Below are 19,147 nucleotides of genomic sequence, written 5' to 3'. Positions count from 1 at the left end.
CTCCGAAAGCCACACACTAGCCAACTGAGCTACCCCTGCAAATGTTGGTTTTTGAGGAGAGGGGAAAACCGGAGTACCCGGGGGAAAAACCTCTCGCAGCAGAGTGGACAACCACCAAACCCAACCCACATATGGCATACCCTGTAGAATCTGGGAATTGGATGTCCAATGTCAAAGATGTATCCTGTAAACTAGCATGATACTGGTCACATTGGCATACATGGAGGGGTGGATGTAGCTACATATGGACGTATGTATGTACGGACAGTCGTGATGTCATGGCTATAAAACCAAAATTTCTCAGGTTGATGGGTTACCATATTTTCTTAACTATGGTGCTCCACGCGAGCGCCTTCGGCACGTGTGGAGCTCCACTATTAAAAAGGAAAAGTAAAATCATTTAATGCCTGGTGTAAAGTTCCAATTTTAGTAAATGGACAGGAGACAAACCACACTTGTTTTGTTTCATGTAGTGAGCGAGTCCCTAATTGATCTGATGAAAGTAGCAACATCGAAGGGGACACAGCTTTTTAGTGAATGCATTTGTTTCAGCCCTGAACCAGCCACCACTGACAAGTAAACTTGTCTGGAATTAGACCAAGTGTCAGTCTTAGGAGGAAGAGTTTTAAACTCTTCATCAATTAAAAAAAAAATTGCTTATTTCGGACACAAAAATCCACAGTTGATTTGTATTGAAGCCTCTGCTGACAAACATGTACCTACGAGCAGTTGGTTTCTCCTACACTTCCCGAGAGAGGAACCACTGCAAGCAACCGTTTCATTTTCCATTGAGCGTGTGCAAAGTATGTCACACCCCACATGATGCATTTGACATCACTTCATCTTATTTTGCAGGAAATCACTACACAGCAGGTTCACTCAAACAGTAGTTATGTATAGCTGAATGCACGCACAAGTGCCAAAACAAGTTTACTACTTTGTTTTACCAGTTCAAATTTAATTTATTCCTCCTTGGCGCTGGACAGCGGCTCAATCAAAGAAACGGTTGGTTGCATTGATTTCTCTCTCGGGAAGCATAGGAGAAACCAACTACTCGCAGGGTAACAAACATGAAGTTCCAAGATCAAACCAGATTATTTATTTATTTAAGGACCGTGCCTACTATTGTTATTGCGCATATGTTCTGCGCATCTGCAGATACTCGGATTTCCTTTCAGTAAAGCTTACTAATGCAAGGATATTTTTTGTGTGGTTTAAATTCATGCGGAGAAAGCGGAACTTAGCAAATGCTCTTGGTATCCAAAAAGAAAATTGGGGGTAACCATGCACTTTTCAGAGATAAGTAACCTTTAATTTGGAAAGGAACGCCATACATTGCTTTGTCTTTAAAAGCTCTTTCCTAATAATTTTTTCAAGGATAAGAAATCAACAGTAATGCATGGTTACCCTCAATTTTCTTTTTGGATTTTAATAACAGTTTTTGAGATCTGCTTTTCCCGCATATTCAAAAAACCTTTGAATTAGTAGGCACCGTCCTTAACCTGGAAGCTTTGCAGTTGTGTCTGAAGATTGATATAACTTGAATATAATTTTAAAAAAAACTGCATGTACCGGTATTAGAATCAAATGCATGCTATCAAGCCTGCACAAAAAATTACTTTACCCAAGCTTCAAGTCAACTGAATATACGTACAACACAATGCTCCAGCATGGCACTCTAGTGTGACATGCCAAGTGTATGAATCACCCCTTGCTTTTTCTTGTTCAAACTCCTTCACTGTCTTAGGAAACACATTTGACCACAATGCAAGCATCTGTGGAAGATGATGTTTAACAACAGAGGGTCCTAGTGGGAAAAAGCAGTACCTGACTTAAAATACTATCAAGGACATACTGTATAAATGCTTTCAAAACCAAATTAAACCAGTTAGTAGTGCCAACCACCTTTTAAATAACTGAGGCTACATTACATGTAGATGAATCAGCATAATTCACACAAACTGTCGCCAATAAAATAACCCACAAAATAATTACAAACACAAATTGCATCGAAAAATATACAGTGAGATTTATGTAAAAAAAATTGTTCAAAAAGGACATAGAGCTGTTTGATTCAGGAAGTGATCCAGAAAAACATCTTCATTAACTTTCATTATGGAGGCTCGAAAGGGTGAGCGCGTGCATGCAGGCCACACACAATTCAAAAGCTGCTCGCGTCAGCTCATGATTCAAAATTGGTCACCAGAAATAAACATATACAGCTACTTTCGCACACCTTTCTTCTACATGTACATGTAATTAATACCTATAATTAAATACAATCATTCTACACAAACGGTTAGACTCCTGGGGGTTCCCCATTGACAAGTAAAATCGCCTGGCATTAGACAGAGCCAAATACTGAGTATGGCCGGTTGAGGCCAGCTTGGGAGTCAAAGGGTTAATTAATGGGGAATGAGCGGGTGAAGCATGCATAAATGCTTATCTTGTAACCTCCTCATTTTTCATGATTTTGCAACTTTACTTGTTTATATCACATTTATAATTATACGAATTTTTTTCATATTCGGATTTTACCTAAGATTATTTTCAAACGTTTGTCTTTCAAATTTAAAACATTCTGCTTTTTCTGAAAAACTGGCCTACAGATTTTGTTGAATTTTAATTAATACTTTAGGGATTATTTCTAACATTACGTATCTGGTAATGCTGAATGGAAAGATTTCACCGTCCAATTTTTTTCAAAAAAGACAGTATAATTATGTTGATTTTAAGGCTCAAAGAAATGCCTTATATCGTTGCCATGGTAATGTTATTTTGGAGGAGAATGAGATGTGAGAAGTCTAGGATGGGTACTTAATACCCTGGCCAAATTTCATCTTGATATGATTACCCTAACTGTTTCTAAGGACAGAATTATCTGTGTTTATTTTTTTTGAAAAAAGGAGAAACTATTTCAAGCCTGCTTAACTACCGGTAGCTCCCCTCACATAACTGACACCATTTAATTGCAAGGGATCTGAAGTCGCACAAGGATATATCCAATATCAAGTGGGTCTCTTGCTTTACTCAACAACTTCGTAATGAACCATACCACTACAGTTCTCCACTTAGCATTAACTTTCACTTTAAACCTAACAAAGTATAATAACAATTATTATTATTACAGTATTTATGTTGTTGCCCACTCCTCTGGAAGGTACAGTAGCCCAACTATTATTCTCACACACCGCTGGGAGCCATGCCAAGCCGAACCACACATCCTGACCCTTATTAACAAAAAAATGTTTTCCGCTTCTTTCATTCCTCAGCCAGCGGAAAATCACACTTCTCATTGCTTTATCTTAAGGTCAACATGACACAAATCATCACAAACCTAAAGTCATTAATGATCCTAGAAGAATCCAGCCTGCTTTGGCTTTATGCAATGCAGGCCTAGGACTTTGGGAAGCTGTCTTTAGAAGCTCATCTGCCACATTGAACACAGCCTAAAGCAAAAAGGAGAAGTCAATCTTTTTGTTACCAAGCATTGAAGATACAGGTAAAGTACTAACTCCTAACAGTTTTGGGTGCACTGCACCAATCTTCAGATACAGCAGTTTACATGTAATGTAGTAACAGCCTCTATGTTACTTAGCCCATCAAATAAACACAGAATGTTTAATAATGATCATATTCATAACATACAGCTGTATACTAGTAATAAGAAATTCAATTATATGTTAGAGAAAATAATCAGCTTACACTGTACCTTTCCTTTTGCATGAGGAATACCCAATGGACACTGATGAACTCCACCAACAAGTGCAGCAAGAGTGTGTGCATAGCCACCAACAGCTTCACCAGATGACTTTAGAGAACTGATGCGATTGATACACCTGTCAATCAACGGTGCTGCTTGTGATGGGGCAGCGACTATAATGCATCTCAAGCACCAAGCTGCTAGTAACTGAGCAGCAGGAGCTGGGTGAAGCAGTACAGACACAACATGATCTAATAAATTCTCTTGGATGAGGGACAAAGCTGTGGTGCTAAGACCTTGCACTAAACACCCAAGCTCCTGCAGTGCACAGACAAGAACATGTTGGGTACTGACCACATCATCCATACTTAGAATGACACCTGTTGAATTACTGCCATCTGCAGCACTATGAACTGCTTCATTGACCATGTTCATCTGTTTGGTGATCAAACTGCAAAGTTCTTTTGCTGCTTCCAACTGAGCTGGTTCACCAAGAAGACGTCCAAGGACTGCACGGAAAATGAATGAAATACATCTCCTTGAATAGACTGCATCAACATGTGTTTGAGTTGCCTTTGGACTGGAAAGGAGTTCCAAAACATGTTTCAGGATCAGGCAGATGTTTCTTTGTATCCACACTCCACCCATCTCAGTAAAAAAGATCACATAAGCCTGACAAAGAATTGCAATAAGTCCTTACGTTATTCGACATGTAAAAATAAATGTGTTGTACTGTATCATGATAATAAAACAGAAATATGAATAATATTGCCATACTCGCCACCAAGTTGCCAAAGTTGAATAGAACTTTCATGTACAATGTAATTCAATTGCACATGCCTGGTTACATGTAGCTTCACAGATTCAACTAAACCACACCTAAATTAAATTGCACCTGTGCTTGTTTTGTCCTCTAATTTTCTTAGTCATAACAATGCCAACACAGTCTACATTAAGACAATTCTGGGCTCTAAGTGCCAATGTCTTGTCTCCAAACCTTAGGCTTGTTCTTGTTTTGTCCTGTAGGACAATACCCAATGTACAGTAGGTCACAATAAAATGGATGAATTCCTTAATACCCATGTCTCCTTACCTGTGTTACTCCAACTCTCACTTCTCGAGGTGCAATAGTCTTAAGCAATTCTCCTCCACTCCCCTTTAAAAACCCAATTCCTCCACGCAGAAAACCACCTGACATGTAAGCAAATACTTCTTCCATGCTGCAGGTTTTTTTACTCTTGCCTGCAACTGCACCCGATGGAATTTGTTGTGTCATGGCCATTAACGTACCAATTAGTTGAGCAATGCAAACTCGCACATCATAGTTTGAACCCTCCAAGGCTTTAAAACATGTTGAAGTCATCCCTTCCATTTCACTGGTATAAAGAAAGTTAGCTTGGTTCATTAACTCTAAGGCACACTGCAAAGAAAATACTTCACATAGTTAATGAACATTCTAGCTTGTACAACTGAAAGAATGAATAAATAATAATTGAATAAAATCTGTGCTTTATGGAACTAACAGAGAATATATAGACAAGTGGGAATCAGCAAGTGGGAAAATTAGTGACAATGTTTTGTTTAAAATCCCCATCTTTTGGCTTAGCCCTTCCCCTTCTCCTGTGGAAGTTACGTTGTTCAATAAAGGTGTTGCTTAACAACTTCCTTCATGAAGGGCTGAGCTCAGAATGCATGTATCTGGGTTTTAAACAAAACTTTGGTACATGTACTTTCGCTCTCACTACCAGCTATTCTTATAATTATGTGACTCTTAAGTGCCGATAGATGAGCCCCCTAAACTTAATGTTCTGCCGAAATAACTCTTTGCATTGTACTGACCAAAATGCTTATGAACAGATTTGAACAGGAGACCCTGGGGAGCAGACCTCAGTCTACTTGGACACTTAAACTTTGCTATCATTTCCCAGGCATCAACATAATTACTAAAACGGTGGATAGCATTGAAGGTGCACTCTGAGCGGCTACTCAAACTCAAACTCAAACTCCATTGTAATGGTTGTAGGAATAAATAAGTTAAAATCTTCCTTTCACGCTGTACATGTAATTACATTGTATTACAGAGATTTAGCACCACGTTTACTTAAAACGCCAACAGCAAAAGTGAACAAGTCACGTGACCAGGATTTTCCCACCATTTTCCGCGTTTGACGGCTGCCGCTTGCCATTAATTTCTACTTGAAAGTATAGGCATTTTTGCGTTTGCCGTATGTGTTGTAGTTCAATTGTGCCCTCTGGTTTAACTATTTTGAACCAGTACAGAATTTTTGAACCAGTCCAGAATTTTTTGAACTGGTCCATTTTTTTTTTCAAACCAGTTTTTTTTTTTTAACGCCACCCATTTCAACATAATTGGACATAAACTCTTTTTGGAGTATGTATACATGTACATTGTAGAATAAAGTAGAGAAATCTTAAGATTCTTATGGTGGATTGCTGTCTCTGGTGCTATTAATTAATAATGTTAGTGATTGGGGATAAACAGTCCCAGCACCCATTTGATTAGTGCTGAAAAAAAGTATTTACGTCTAACCACACATTTTAAAATGGTTTGCTTTCAATGACTGTCAGTCTGGATTAGTCTGCAGTTTGCAAGTGTCAGACACTTCATTCTGGGTAAGGGAATGGCACACATTGTAGTACAGCATACTGGTAATTGTGTTTAGTCCAAAACAATCATTGTCTTGGTCATTGGGTTAAGAATATTGGTTCATGGTTATTGGAAGTAAAGCATAAAGGGGTTGCCAATAGACTGTAAAGAAGCTGTGGTGCTGTGTCCATGGGAAAGTGAAATATTATAAAGAAAAGGGTTTATCAAGCGAGTTGATATGGTAAATTGACCACTGTAAAAAAATTTGAAAGCTGGCATTTTGAGCATTAGCCCTTCCTCAGAGCTAAACCCTTTCTGTCGTTCACATAGAAGGACTAGTGTTTGTAATGAAAAAACAGTGATATTCTTTAATGATTCATCCAGCAATATAACTAAAGTCTTGTTTAATACAACATTTACGAACATTAATTTTATCTCTCAGATTTTCAATTAACAAGACCAGTATACAACTACCAGAAAGTAACAATACAATAATGTTACAATGGTATTATTATAATTATTTTGTAGTGTTATGATAAGTGATATTAATCCTTAATTTTACGAGGACCCGTTGCGATTACTTGTTAATAACATAGAGGGCAAGATTTCCTTAACACTGTTGATGCACCTCGAAAAACAATCTGCCAAGCAGAGTAAAAACACTCGTTTGCTCGCAAGCAAAGCAAACAGACAAACAAGTCAACTACTTTTTTACGTCCAAAATGAGTATGGATGATTGCTATTTATAGTGTCTATCCACTCAAGAGAAAAATTCGAGTTTCATTCCCTGACAAAAGCAACAACGATTTAACCAAATGTTAACCTTTAATTTATTTAATTCACCTTCTACCACTTGAAAATAAGAATCCACTTAAAAACATGCATCAGTAAAGAAGGCAAACAATTTGTTCACAGAAAGAACTTCTGCCACCAAGTTTGAGCCACTCTGTCCTCCCATCAATGTTCTGTGACCTTTTTTGTCAAGCTGCAAGATGCCTTGGTAAAAACGTGAAAGCCCTTGACTTGTTGATTCAACCTGACAATCCCCGCTACACCAGGCGTCATGCAGGTCGATCCAAGTTTTAAGCTTTTCATGAGAAACATCTTTTGCTCTTCCTCTTATCACTCAACAATTCACCTTCCAGAGTATCTAGTTCTTGATCCCTTATAGCATTTTAGCAAATGCAACACAAATATATCAAAAGACAAACTTCGAAGAAGACAAAGTTGTTTTGCTGACATATGTTGACTGGGCATGGTATATTTGCTGAAAATGAAGAAACCAACTGAATGTGGAAGTGATGCATTCAGCCAATCAGGAGCGAGTATTTTTGGCGTTCAACCAATTGTGAGCAAGTAATTTTGCTCTCTTCACAAGCAAAATTAAGAAAAAATGCCCTCTTCATTGACCAATCAGCAATCAGTAATTTTGCCCTCTATGTTATTAAAATAATTAGCAATAATTATTATTGAATGAGGCTGAGTAGGATATGAAGAATTCTGAAAGTCGAGGAGGGTGTTATCCACCAAGGCCGAAGGCCGAGGTGGATAACATCCTCCGAGATCTGCAGAATTCTTCATATTCTACGAAAGCTGAATTCAATAATTGCTTTATTATTCATTCAAAATATTTTCTTCGCTCAAACTTCTAAACCTACTCGCAGCCATTTTTCTGCTCAACAAAAATAACACAATTTCGTCCCCATCTTTTTTCGGTCAACGGTTCAATAATTTGCAGTGGGCTGCACTTTTGACATCATTGGTTCAATAATCTGCAGCGGGCTGCACTTTTGATGTCATCGATTCAATATGACGAAGTTTCTTTCCAAATTTGGTGAACAGCAGCTGGTTATGGTGAATTATGCGTGTGGTTTTAACCAATCAGAAACAGGGAAATATTTTGAATGAATAATAATAATTATTATAAATTATCATTGAGAATTTGCATGAGCTGCTTGTGTAGTCAAGTGGATGAGAGAGTGGGCAGCAGATCCAGATAGGGAATTCAAGTTCAAGTTCAGGTGTGTAAAAGGAAAACTCTTGAGAAGTGTGAAAAGTCTGTGTGGGGTGTCATACATGTAGAGGGAGTGGGAATAAGGGGTATTAGGAGGGGACAACCTGGAAGGGGTAGAAGTAGAACGAAAGAAAGGAATATCACATATTTTTTGAGACCCCCGAAAAAACCAAGCCCCTGCTTTTTAACTACATCCCAAAATAAGGAAAATCCCTTTTTTAGACAGTTGATAATAATAAACCAGTTTTAAAAATTCTGGACTGGTTCACAAATTCTGTACTGGTTCATAAAATTTGAACTGGTTCAAAAAAATTAAACCAGAGGTCAAAATTGAACTACAACATAAACATGAAATTTTCTTCTACGTAAGAAGTTGTTTGCAGAAAAAAAAGTATCCCAAAACCATTTTCCGGTATGCCAAAGGAGGAAAAATTACATGTAGGTTTCATGGTTATAGATAGTTCATAACTGACTCCTTTTTCTACAAACAATGTGTAAAAGACTCAGAGTCTTGTTTTTGCTTTTTGGTAACTAAATATTGCCATGGGTAACACAAAGCTTAAGTCACAACCATCTTTATTATTAATTTTTTACATGAAATGTGAAATGGCAAGCCGATGTTTGCCATTTCCCATAAACACATAAACACTATTATCTAACTGTGTTGGTGGCTAGTGCAATCAATCAATCAATCAATCATTTATTTTAACACGTTACGTCAAAGAGCTATAAAACTCGTTCAAAATACGAACGTGTATAAATAAAATCTATAATAATTACAGCGGCCATATAATATAATTCAATTTTAAAAACAACAAAAAGCCACATACTAAAAACATGACTTGGAAAACTCTAATACTCGTTCTAAAAGCTGTTAAAAGCTACAATTGTACACTATAAGACACATTCTAAAAAACTGCAATCGTGCAATTTACTTCTGAAGTCACTAGCATCACTTGAAAGACGCACATGAGAGGGTAAACTGTTCCATAACTTAGTTAATGAATAAGTGACAGAATTCTTCTTAAATTTACAATATTATTAAATTTAGGTAATTCCAAATTCAAGCCCTCGCCTCTTAGCCTATAAGGTGTATGCCTGTATTTAAAAAGGCTAGCAATATTTGTAGGACCCATACCATTTAGACATTTAAAAAGAAGTATTAACTCCTGATGTAAGCGCCTACAATATAAAGATGTCATGCTAGCCGTAGTGAGCAGTTCGTCGTATGACATTGACTTGTTGTGCCCGATTAATGTTCTCAAAATATAACAGTTGCCATCTTCGAGACGGTTGCGTTGACCCGTACCTATGCCTACAAACAAAGGACCACAGTATTCGAGATGAGGTGCTGGATATTCATGTCACTGCTTTGCGGTTCGGTACCACTAGCCACCAAAGGTACCCCAAGCTAACGTTGTAATTAATTTGATACCTTATTAGCGTTTTTGTGGCATACTTTGGCCATTTCAGTGCAATTCCAGTGAGTTGTCGGATCGCTGTTGTCCTCTCCCTATAATATAATACAGAACCTACATGCACAACCCACTAGAATCATGCTGAAATGGCCAAAGTACGCCAAACAAATGCCAATAAAGTACATGTGGTTTGTATCAAGAAGACAGGGAAAGGCATTTTTCGTCAATTCATGTTCTCTATTTTCTACTTCTAAACACATTCACAAGTTCCCATACAAACCGTTATAATTTTAATTGATCGTGGCGCTCAAATTACAACGTTAGCTTGGGGTACATGTATCCGAATGTGTGAGTACCATACAGTAGTTGTTACAGTGTAATTATTACCCTAATGTCACATTTTGGTCACACTCTCATAATGAAGAAAGAAAGAAAAAAATTATAGCTGTGTTTATTTGTGTCAAAATATTTTTAATAGAGCCCTAACAAACTCACCTTTGCTGCTGCACATCGAACTGACATGCTTCTGTCTGTTAAGGCTCCACGCACTGCTTTGTAAATATCTCTGTGAAGCATTGCTCCATTGCTTCCAAGGCCACGAAGCACTTGTTCCAGACATAACATGATTTCACAGCGCCCTTGAGACTAAAAAAACAAAAACATAAATTTGCTTGGAGGCACAGGAAAGGACAATGCTGTCTTTTATGGTAATGATAGTGCATTGTAGTTGTAGAAATTAAAAAGCTGAAACAACAGCTACATGTGTATTATAGTACACTGTCTCGTTATCTACTCATCAAAAGCTATAAAGAAAACAAAATATTACTCTTTGTTTGAACAGTAAAAATTTTATATCCTCATGCGTATACCTCAGCATTTCTCATGGCTTTCATTAGAGTCTGTACTGTCTCCTGAAAAGATCCACCAGCCTGAAAATCCATGGAAATGTGTTAGGAAACTGAAAACAGCATCAAAAGATTCCTGTTAAGCAAGCAATACACAGCTTACATCCACAGGGATACAGTGACTGGTCAGGAATGCATCCATTTAACCATTCAGGATAAAATTGTTTTAAAGGTGTGCTTCTATCATTTACAGGTGTTCAGCCATGAACGCTGCTTGCCTGAGCAATTTCATGTAGCTTAGCTATTAATCAAACACAAAGTTTTAATATTTTACGTTGTCATGTTTCCTTTTGTTCTGATAGTTAATTAGCATTTTGTGCCCACTATATATTCAACTCTGTACTTTGTAATTCAAACTGAAGATGACAGAAGATTCTGTTGAAACATGTTTTTAATGGTTGTTTCTGCTTTAGCATAAACTGTAGTTAATGTCTAACTCAACTGACCTCTGTACCTTACTGATTGCGTCAACTGTTTGTTTGTGCGCTTGCACCTGATCTACACACGTGTTTTTCTCGCCTCCTTTTACTGGAACCAATCAGATTTTTGGCGACACGTGCAGCCAACTCGCCACCCAATCAAAGTAGTTGCGCCTGCTATATGTGCACATTTTCTCTGAAAAATCCTCAGTCTTTTCTGACCGTGAAGTGAGTTTTCCCCTCCCACCCTCTCATATGATCTAATAGGGTTATCCCCTCGTATTCCTATCTGTAGTTCTTAACGGTGACTCATCTCCTACGGTTACATTGTTGTCGCCTATGTATATATATTTATATAGCTTCATGCCAAATCAGTCAGGAGTTCCTCATTCCGGCGACCTGACCGCTCACGTAGACGACAAAACAAGGAAAGCTATACAGCAGGGTGAGTTTGTTGATTTTGTATCCCTGCTCCCCGAAAATTCTGCTTCCTCTCTCTTAACACATCCGAGTTCCTTAACACGGAGACTCTGTACCCATCCATTTTCCTGGCCAGAAAAGAGCCAAAAAACGCCAATTGATACCTTTGACCGTTGGCTATCCGCTTTTTCTATGTACGGTACTGTCGTTTTAGGGGCATACCCTCACTGGGCAGTGGACATGTTCACGTATCTTAACATTGTCCAATCGGCCCACAAAAAGTTCTTAATTGCCTTGCCTGGCTGGCTTATGACCTGGACTTCCAAAGGAGAGCTGCAAGGGACCCTACCCTGTCCTGGAAGGCCATTCATCCCCAACTCTACCTTGATCCCAAATGCCGATGATTTTCTCCTCACCCAGTCACCCTGACTCCTGTGAACATTAACCTACTTGAAAACTATCTTGAGGGTCACCGGACCCATCATTTGCATTTTTTTTTTCTTTTGCCAGGGGCTAAGGGAAGGGTTCCGTATTGGCTATTCTGGCCCCAGAATTAGCACGTCCTGTCCTAATCTGCATTCGGCTGACCTGCACCCTGACATTTTGGAAAAGAATCTACTCACTGGTCATACAGAGGGCCCCTTCCTTTTGCCCAACTTTCATATTTTCCCTCTAGGTCTAGTCCCCAAAAAGCATGCAGAAAAATGGCATACTATCTTCCACCTCTCTTACCCCAAACAGTTACCATCTAGTATCAATGCCAACATACCAGCTGAGGACTATTACTTGCAATATGTCACTGTAGATGATGCTATTCAGCTTCTCCTCTCCCTTGGCAAAGGTGCATTAATGTCAAAGACCAAGTTGTGCACTCTGCCTTTTGGATAATAACTGTCCACCGTCTTGACTGGGAACTATTGGGCATGCACTGGAAAGGGCTGTATTTTTTTGACATGGTCCTTCCTTTTGGCCTCAGAAGTGCACCTTACCTTTTCAATTTGCTCCTCTGAGGGTTTGGAGTGGATCATCTGTTCCAAACTCAATATTTTAGGGGTCCTACACATCCTCCATTGCCTTACCACCTCCTTGCTCCCTCTGTTCTACAGCCTTGTGCAAGGTGCTCACCCTATTCACGGAACTGGACATACCCCTTGCCCCAGGGGAGACATTTCACCCCTCAACTGAATTTGAATTTATGGGCATTTTACTGGATTCCAAACGAATGGAAGCAGGACTTCTGGAAGACAAGCCCTCTACGCTCCGTATCCTCATTGAGTCGTGTCAAAGCAAGACTGTCTGTCACCTCGGTGACCCTCAATCCTGCCTCTTTTATTCAACTAAACAAGGAATTTCGCAAAGGACTTGGATATGTGGGCCCTTTTTCTGGGTTCTTGGAATGGGGTCAGCTTGTTTCTCCCCCTTTTGCACCCTTCAAATATTTCAGCTCTCTGTTTTCTGATGCTGAAGGGTGCATAGGCTAGGGTGCGTATTTTCCCACTCACTGGCTCCAGGGCAGGTGGCTCCCTCAGCAAGCTCTCGGGTCCAACCCTGATATAAGCATTGCCTGGCAAGAGCTTTTTCCCATCTACCTGGCTTGTGCTATATGGGGTCCTAACTGGTGCAATAGGCATGTTCACTTTTCCTGCGATAACCTGGCAGTAGTTTCCATCCTCAATGCTAAGAGCTCAAAAGTTTCACGCATCATGGACTGCCTCAGACCCATCACCCTTTGCACCCCTCAGTACAACTTCACCCTAACAGCTGTATATTTAGAGGCACCCATAACATCATTGGCTCCAGAAGCCTCACCTATTGGCTACCCCATCCCGGAATATCTGACCCATATTTAACCAACAAGGTCTCTGGCTACCTAGTGGGATCTCTGGCTTCTTCAACTAGGAAGACAAACACCTCAGGAGAGCAGAAATTCAATCACATTTGCCTTAATTACCCCATTCACACCCCTTCTCCCTACCCACCTAGCTGATTCTGTTAGTTTCTGTACCCTTAAAGTGTATTTGGCAACAATACACAATTTACATGTACATGTCAAGTTCAACTGCAATCTCAACTTCGCAGCTATGCTGTGCCTTCTAAGCACCTTTTGTGGTATAAAATACGCACTCTCGGTCTCTGTAGGTGATTCCGACAGCCTATTACCCTGCACATTTTGAAGAATATTTTTTCATTGCTTGTCCCGTGAGTGTTCTCCAGCCATTGATACGGTGATGCTCTGGGCATCCTTCACCCTAGCTTTTTTTGGCTTTCTGAGATGCAGTGAGCTCACATGTAACGGTCCTTTCAACCGCAACATACACCTCACCCGCTCTGATGATACATCACGACTCCACATCACATGGAGGTCTGCATCAAGAAGTCCCATATGATCATTTGCGCTGTCTCTTCGGTGTGCAAATACATCCTTCAAACGCCTGAATCTAACCCAAACAGTTTCCTGTTCCAGTTTAAGGATGGTTCACCCCTATCCTGGCATTCACTGGCATCTAACCTACATGCTCTCATCGATCTGTGCAGCCTTCAATCCCTGGAAGTGATTGTGTGCCATCAACTATTTTGCTAGGCTTTGCCATTGACCTGTATTATTGACATTTATTTTACTGTGCACCGAAGTGTCATTTACCTCTTCCTTTAAGGCCCACGTTCACCCTACAGGCGTTGCATGCGGGGACCTACTTTCATCTATGGAAATCCCGTCAAAGCTGTAATCCATCCAATCGCTCGATCCGCTATGTGAATTTCCTTAACAAAACAAACAGTCTGAAAGCCTGTCGGTTGAAGGTGGGCCTTTGATTTTAAGTGATCTTGTTAAAGATCCTTGTTTGATGCTTACTCGCCAGGCTTTTCCACTGGCTTATGTTATAATCGTTTATATCATTGTAGATTTAAGTGACATTGAACTTTTCTTAGTGCTTAAATACATGGTGCTGTTTTTAGAATCTTTGGATTGAGAATTCACTTTTTTTATTTGCTTTGAAGGAAGGAAAAAGTGGTCATACTTTGATCCACAACCAAGCAATAAAGGGGAATAGGTTCGATACCGGGTAGACGCAAAATGCAAAGCAGTCTATGACGTCAACCGGTATTAACCCCATTCCCTTTCATTGCGCAGTTATGAATCAAAGTATATACAGTAATAACTACAGTTTCCATCTTTCAAAGCAAATAAAAAAGTGAAATTTTACTCGAATGGTTCGAAAAACAACATAATGTATTTCGTCCATTTTGGAGAATACATGTAAATACGAAAGGTAGAAAACTGTGTTGAGGTGACAGGCACTTTAAACACATCAAAGATATTTACCATTCTTCCCAGTTTTTCATAAATTGCACCAATGCAAGTCACTGCAGTCCTGTAATAAGAGTCATAGTGATGTAACAAAACTTGAGTTACAATATTATTAACGAAATTACATCCCTGAAGTGAGAAGTTCTAACCTCAACTTCAGAACACCAGGGCTCATGTCGGCTTCCTCTTCAAAGTCAGTCTAAGTGCAAAGTTTTTCTTATGAAAATTAGTTTCCATTCATATGTAAAGTAGAACTAATTACCATCACAAAAACTTCACACTTGCTTTGAAGAAAAATACAGATGTGCACCTACGTATTAATGTTCCTCATTGTAAACCACTCTCAGTGTGCCCAAATCCACCATAACCAGCTAATTTGGCATACTGTAAATTTAGTTTTGAGAAAAAGATGTGATTGAAACAGGAATAAATTGACTTCAGATAGTGAACAAACAAGTTGGTCTCTGAGATCTACATGTAGTATAGATAAAAGATTGAATATGCTCCAAAGGGCTGGAGTTCAAACCCCTGCTGCTAGTCCAAGGTAAGTTTTTCTTTCTTCTATACATTGTACTGAGTACTCATTTCTCATGCACCGCTGGGGCCTGGGTATAGGTCATGTGACCTATCGAGCAGGCAGTTGTTTTCGTTGCGTCTGCCATTGCAGACTTTCCCACCCACCCACCCAAAGATTAAGTTTTTACACAAAACCAGTATAATGTACTATACTATATATCGTTATTTCCGGTCTTTAGTGTAATGCTACTTGTATTAGCTTTCAATTTGCAATAAAGGTCAGGCTTGCGGCGGTCAGCTTGACATGGCTACAGCTGTACCAGTGGTGTGTGAGAATGGTAACAGTTTTTCCAAAATCAGCAAACCAGCCCAATGAGATGGCGCTTACCATTTGCAATTGTTTTTGGCTGATGAGAGACTGGAAACTGGAAAATTTAGCAAATGGTAAGAAAGGGTGCTTTCCATTAAATTTCCCCTAACCCCAAAATATTTTTTTCCCTAAAATGAATCTTTGTACCTGTTCGAAACGCATTGCGGCCATTTTTTCCTTTTTCTAACAATTCCTGCCTTTTTATAGGCTTCAAAACTTGCGACAAACCAAGTATCTTTTGTTCACAGACGAGTCAGAAGGGGAGTGGGTCTATTCCTGATTTGACATCACAAACTACTTTGCATGCATGTTTACAAAGAGTTAATGCAATGTAAATCAGTTTGTGACGTCAAATCAGCAATAGACCCACTCCCCTTCTGACTCGGTCGTGAACAAAAGATCCTTGGTTTTTCGCAAGTTTTGAAACCTATAAAATGGCAGCATTTGTTAGAAAAAGGAAAAATGGCGGCAATGCGTTTCGAACTGGTGCAAAGATTCATTTTAGCGAAAAAAACATTTTGGGGTTAGTGGCACTTTAAGCCAAAATTTCCGGAAATTTCAGGCTGAAGTCAAATTGAAAGGTCCGTTTCAGTTTGGTCTGACCAGAATATTTGGGACCACCTCTTGGTCTTCTTTGACTGGTCGGTCCGGGCCAACCGAAACATGCCATTCCACTTACAAAAATTCTCGTTTCAAGTTCCTGATGGTCAGGCATAATGGGAAGCCCCCAAAATTTCCACTGTTCCATTCAATGGGTAATGCTATTTACCCTGGGTTGAGTATTTCCCAGTCAGCAGACAAAGCTGGACATGGCCCCAACTTATCACAGAGGAAGGAGGGGGTGGTGATTGACAGTGTTAAGAGTTACTGAAGTAAACATTTTGCAGGTTAGGGCTTATGATGCATTACATTGTACAACAAGTTTCTCAGCCACCAACTCGTTTGCAATTACATTGTACATGTAACTGCCAATGTGCTTAAGGCACGAACACCCTACTTCAGAGACTCATGAAATATTTGTGTTCGACAAAGAGGTAAATGCCGTCTACATGTGTACTTTTATTCATCAGTGGAAATTTTGGAATCAGTCGCTAGTAGCAGAGGAAAATTTGTTTACGATAAAGCTGGATAAATCAGCAGGCAAGTGCAATTGTCAGCTACATGTAAGAGTATTCGTGCTTCCAGCTTACAACACTGTACGTAGCTATACTTTCTTTACAAATTAATTAGCTTTTCGGTTTTAACATTACCAGTAAATGTGAAAGTTTTTGACAGGAAGTTTGAGGGCATTAGCTTTTTAATGTGCGAATCTACAGAAACTGGCACCGTCACACACCGTGTCAACAAATCCTAGTTAAAAGAGTGAACCTCAAGTTGCTAATCGTAAATCTACAGGATAATACTGGACTTTGTCATTATGTTATATCTGTCCGATATAAGTTTGAAGGCATGACTCCTTGCAATATACATGTAGCTGGCACAACTCGCTTAATACAAATGTCAAAAAGAAAGACGACTTCTCCTTACCTTGTAAATTAATCGCACCGAGAAAACAAGTCGAAATTCGCCAAATGACAACAGCGGAGAAGAGTAATGGTAGTCACACACAAACACTCATTCTGCGACAAACACTTCGCTCGCATATACAAATAAAGCCAGGCATATCGCCGGTGTTGACAAAGTGTGGGGAAATCCCTCACAAAAATTAACTGCTTCATTTTTTTATACTGTATGAGACTTAAAAGTACATTATGACTGAGACAAATCAAACTAATATCCTGACTGAAAAAAATATCATTCAGCACATAATTATATTTCAGAGACACTCAACACTTGCAAAACAGGAACTTACAGTTTGACTGGAAGGTATGACTGTGATTCATCCTTTGATCTGATTATATCACTGCACTTAGTGACTGTTTGATACAATGTCATGGCATTGCCAACGCTGTAAAGTTGTGCAAAACACTTTGCCAACAACTGTCTGGTTGGTGGACCAAGTATTTCTGTCAACTGTTTGGAAAGTTGCTCCTCAATTTTTTGTTGATAATCTTTTATTTCAGCCTATCAAACACATTGAAAAAAAATAAGTTTTCAGTTATACACAGCACATGTACATTATTGTATGATGAAACTCTCAGCTAAATACAGACAGATTAATAGTATATGGAAAAAAGTGAAGTAAAACGAATGGAGCAAGGATGTAATTTAAAAAATAAGCCAAAAGGCCAGGAAAATCACCTTCGATGCACGAAAAATGTTATCCTCAAGATTCCTGAGCCATTCATAGATAAATATAGATTTCTGGTTTGCTGGTGTCCGGCCATACGCTTCTTCATTGTACACTAATGTTGGTGTGTCAAAATCCATCGTGGACAGGTCCTAAAATGCAAATAATATACTACATAGTTTGGATTAAACTCCTAGTGTTACTTCTAGTGGCAACTCCTTCTTACTTCCGCCATCTTGGATCTAAATAATCGCGGGCTCATATCACGCATTCTTCCTACTCAGGGACTCTCCCCAGGCTGTCCTTCTATCTCCTGATGCAACGAGGAGCCGGGGGGGGCATTGGTGTCTCGCTTTCTGTTGCTTGCTGAAAATGTGCAATATTGACTTGCTGTGAGTGACTTGCTACCGACTAAGAATTCAAAGTAATTGTTTATGTAGGTTGAGAGGGGTTACATTTCTTACCAAATTCTGCTATGGGATGAACAGAGTAAGGGGCAATCGAGCGTGAAGGAATGTGTGTTGGCAACCATCGAGAAATAGTACACAAACAGCTTCTCATTATCAACAACTGCCAGTGACGGGTGACACATCACAAGGACAGGCAATTGCGAAGAATTCATCAACTTGTCTTGCTAATGTCGGGAGAAAACAACGAAGAATCAACTCGCGACAAAACAACTCAAGATTTTCTAACAGGTTTAAAAGAACGAGAAGAACTAAAAAGCAAACTTCTTGAGAAAGAAAGGGAGTGCAACAGGCTAAATGGAAACATTTATGACATGACCAAGAAAGTAGAAGACTTGGAAAAGCAAGTAAGCTACTCACAGCTCGTCTGTTTAAGCTTATGTTATGTCCTTGTAAACTGTGTGGAATGTCCTTTTCCAGCCGGTAAACAAGGGGTGACGGGTCACGGAGAAGTCAAAATATTCCAACAACAACACTAAAAATGCATGTACAAAGATCGTGGTAGCTAGCCCACAGATTGATGACAGACATTTATTATGATTTATAGCTTTTTTAGCGAGCTTCCAGAATCCTTGATTAAGAATTCAAGTTATCTTTTAATTAGTATTACTTTATCTTGAGGGATGGTTTTGTACAGGCCCTGGATGCCAGAGGTTTTTTCTCTGTTAGATCGACGGAATAGCGAGTTGCGACACCGCGGCAAAATGAGTACGCAGGCTTGGGCCACGCGCGAATCGTTTCCACGCGCGAGGGACTGGTACCAATTAAAT

The 19,147-nt window shown here is 39.4% G+C and overlaps 2 protein-coding genes across 2 annotated transcripts in view; one reads left to right on the top strand and one right to left on the bottom strand.

Moving 5' to 3' along the window:
• LOC138025186 (HEAT repeat-containing protein 5B-like) overlaps positions 1-18,164 on the bottom strand; it is a 53,821-nt gene extending 35,657 nt beyond the window's left edge. The window contains exons 1-9 of the mRNA XM_068872380.1: positions 17,922-18,164; positions 17,533-17,744; positions 14,810-14,858; positions 10,613-10,672; positions 10,239-10,388; positions 4,797-5,123; positions 3,713-4,375; positions 3,338-3,449; positions 1,655-1,807 (exon numbers count right to left, since the gene is read on the bottom strand). Coding sequence (XP_068728481.1) covers positions 1,655-1,807; positions 3,338-3,449; positions 3,713-4,375; positions 4,797-5,123; positions 10,239-10,388; positions 10,613-10,672; positions 14,810-14,858; positions 17,533-17,744; positions 17,922-18,050 — 1,855 coding nt within the window. The 5' untranslated portion in view covers positions 18,051-18,164. The remainder of the gene's footprint in view (positions 1-1,654; positions 1,808-3,337; positions 3,450-3,712; positions 4,376-4,796; positions 5,124-10,238; positions 10,389-10,612; positions 10,673-14,809; positions 14,859-17,532; positions 17,745-17,921) is intronic.
• A 56-nt stretch (positions 18,165-18,220) lies between these two features.
• LOC138025188 (uncharacterized) overlaps positions 18,221-19,147 on the top strand; it is a 16,242-nt gene continuing 15,315 nt past the window's right edge. The window contains exon 1 of the mRNA XM_068872382.1: positions 18,221-18,724. Coding sequence (XP_068728483.1) covers positions 18,548-18,724 — 177 coding nt within the window. The 5' untranslated portion in view covers positions 18,221-18,547. The remainder of the gene's footprint in view (positions 18,725-19,147) is intronic.

This window comes from Montipora capricornis, chromosome 12 (genome assembly GCF_036669925.1).
Source record: "Montipora capricornis isolate CH-2021 chromosome 12, ASM3666992v2, whole genome shotgun sequence".
NCBI lineage: Eukaryota > Metazoa > Cnidaria > Anthozoa > Scleractinia > Acroporidae > Montipora > Montipora capricornis.
The sequence above is the reverse complement of the archived record's forward strand: the minus strand, read 5'-3'. Positions and strand labels throughout refer to the sequence as shown.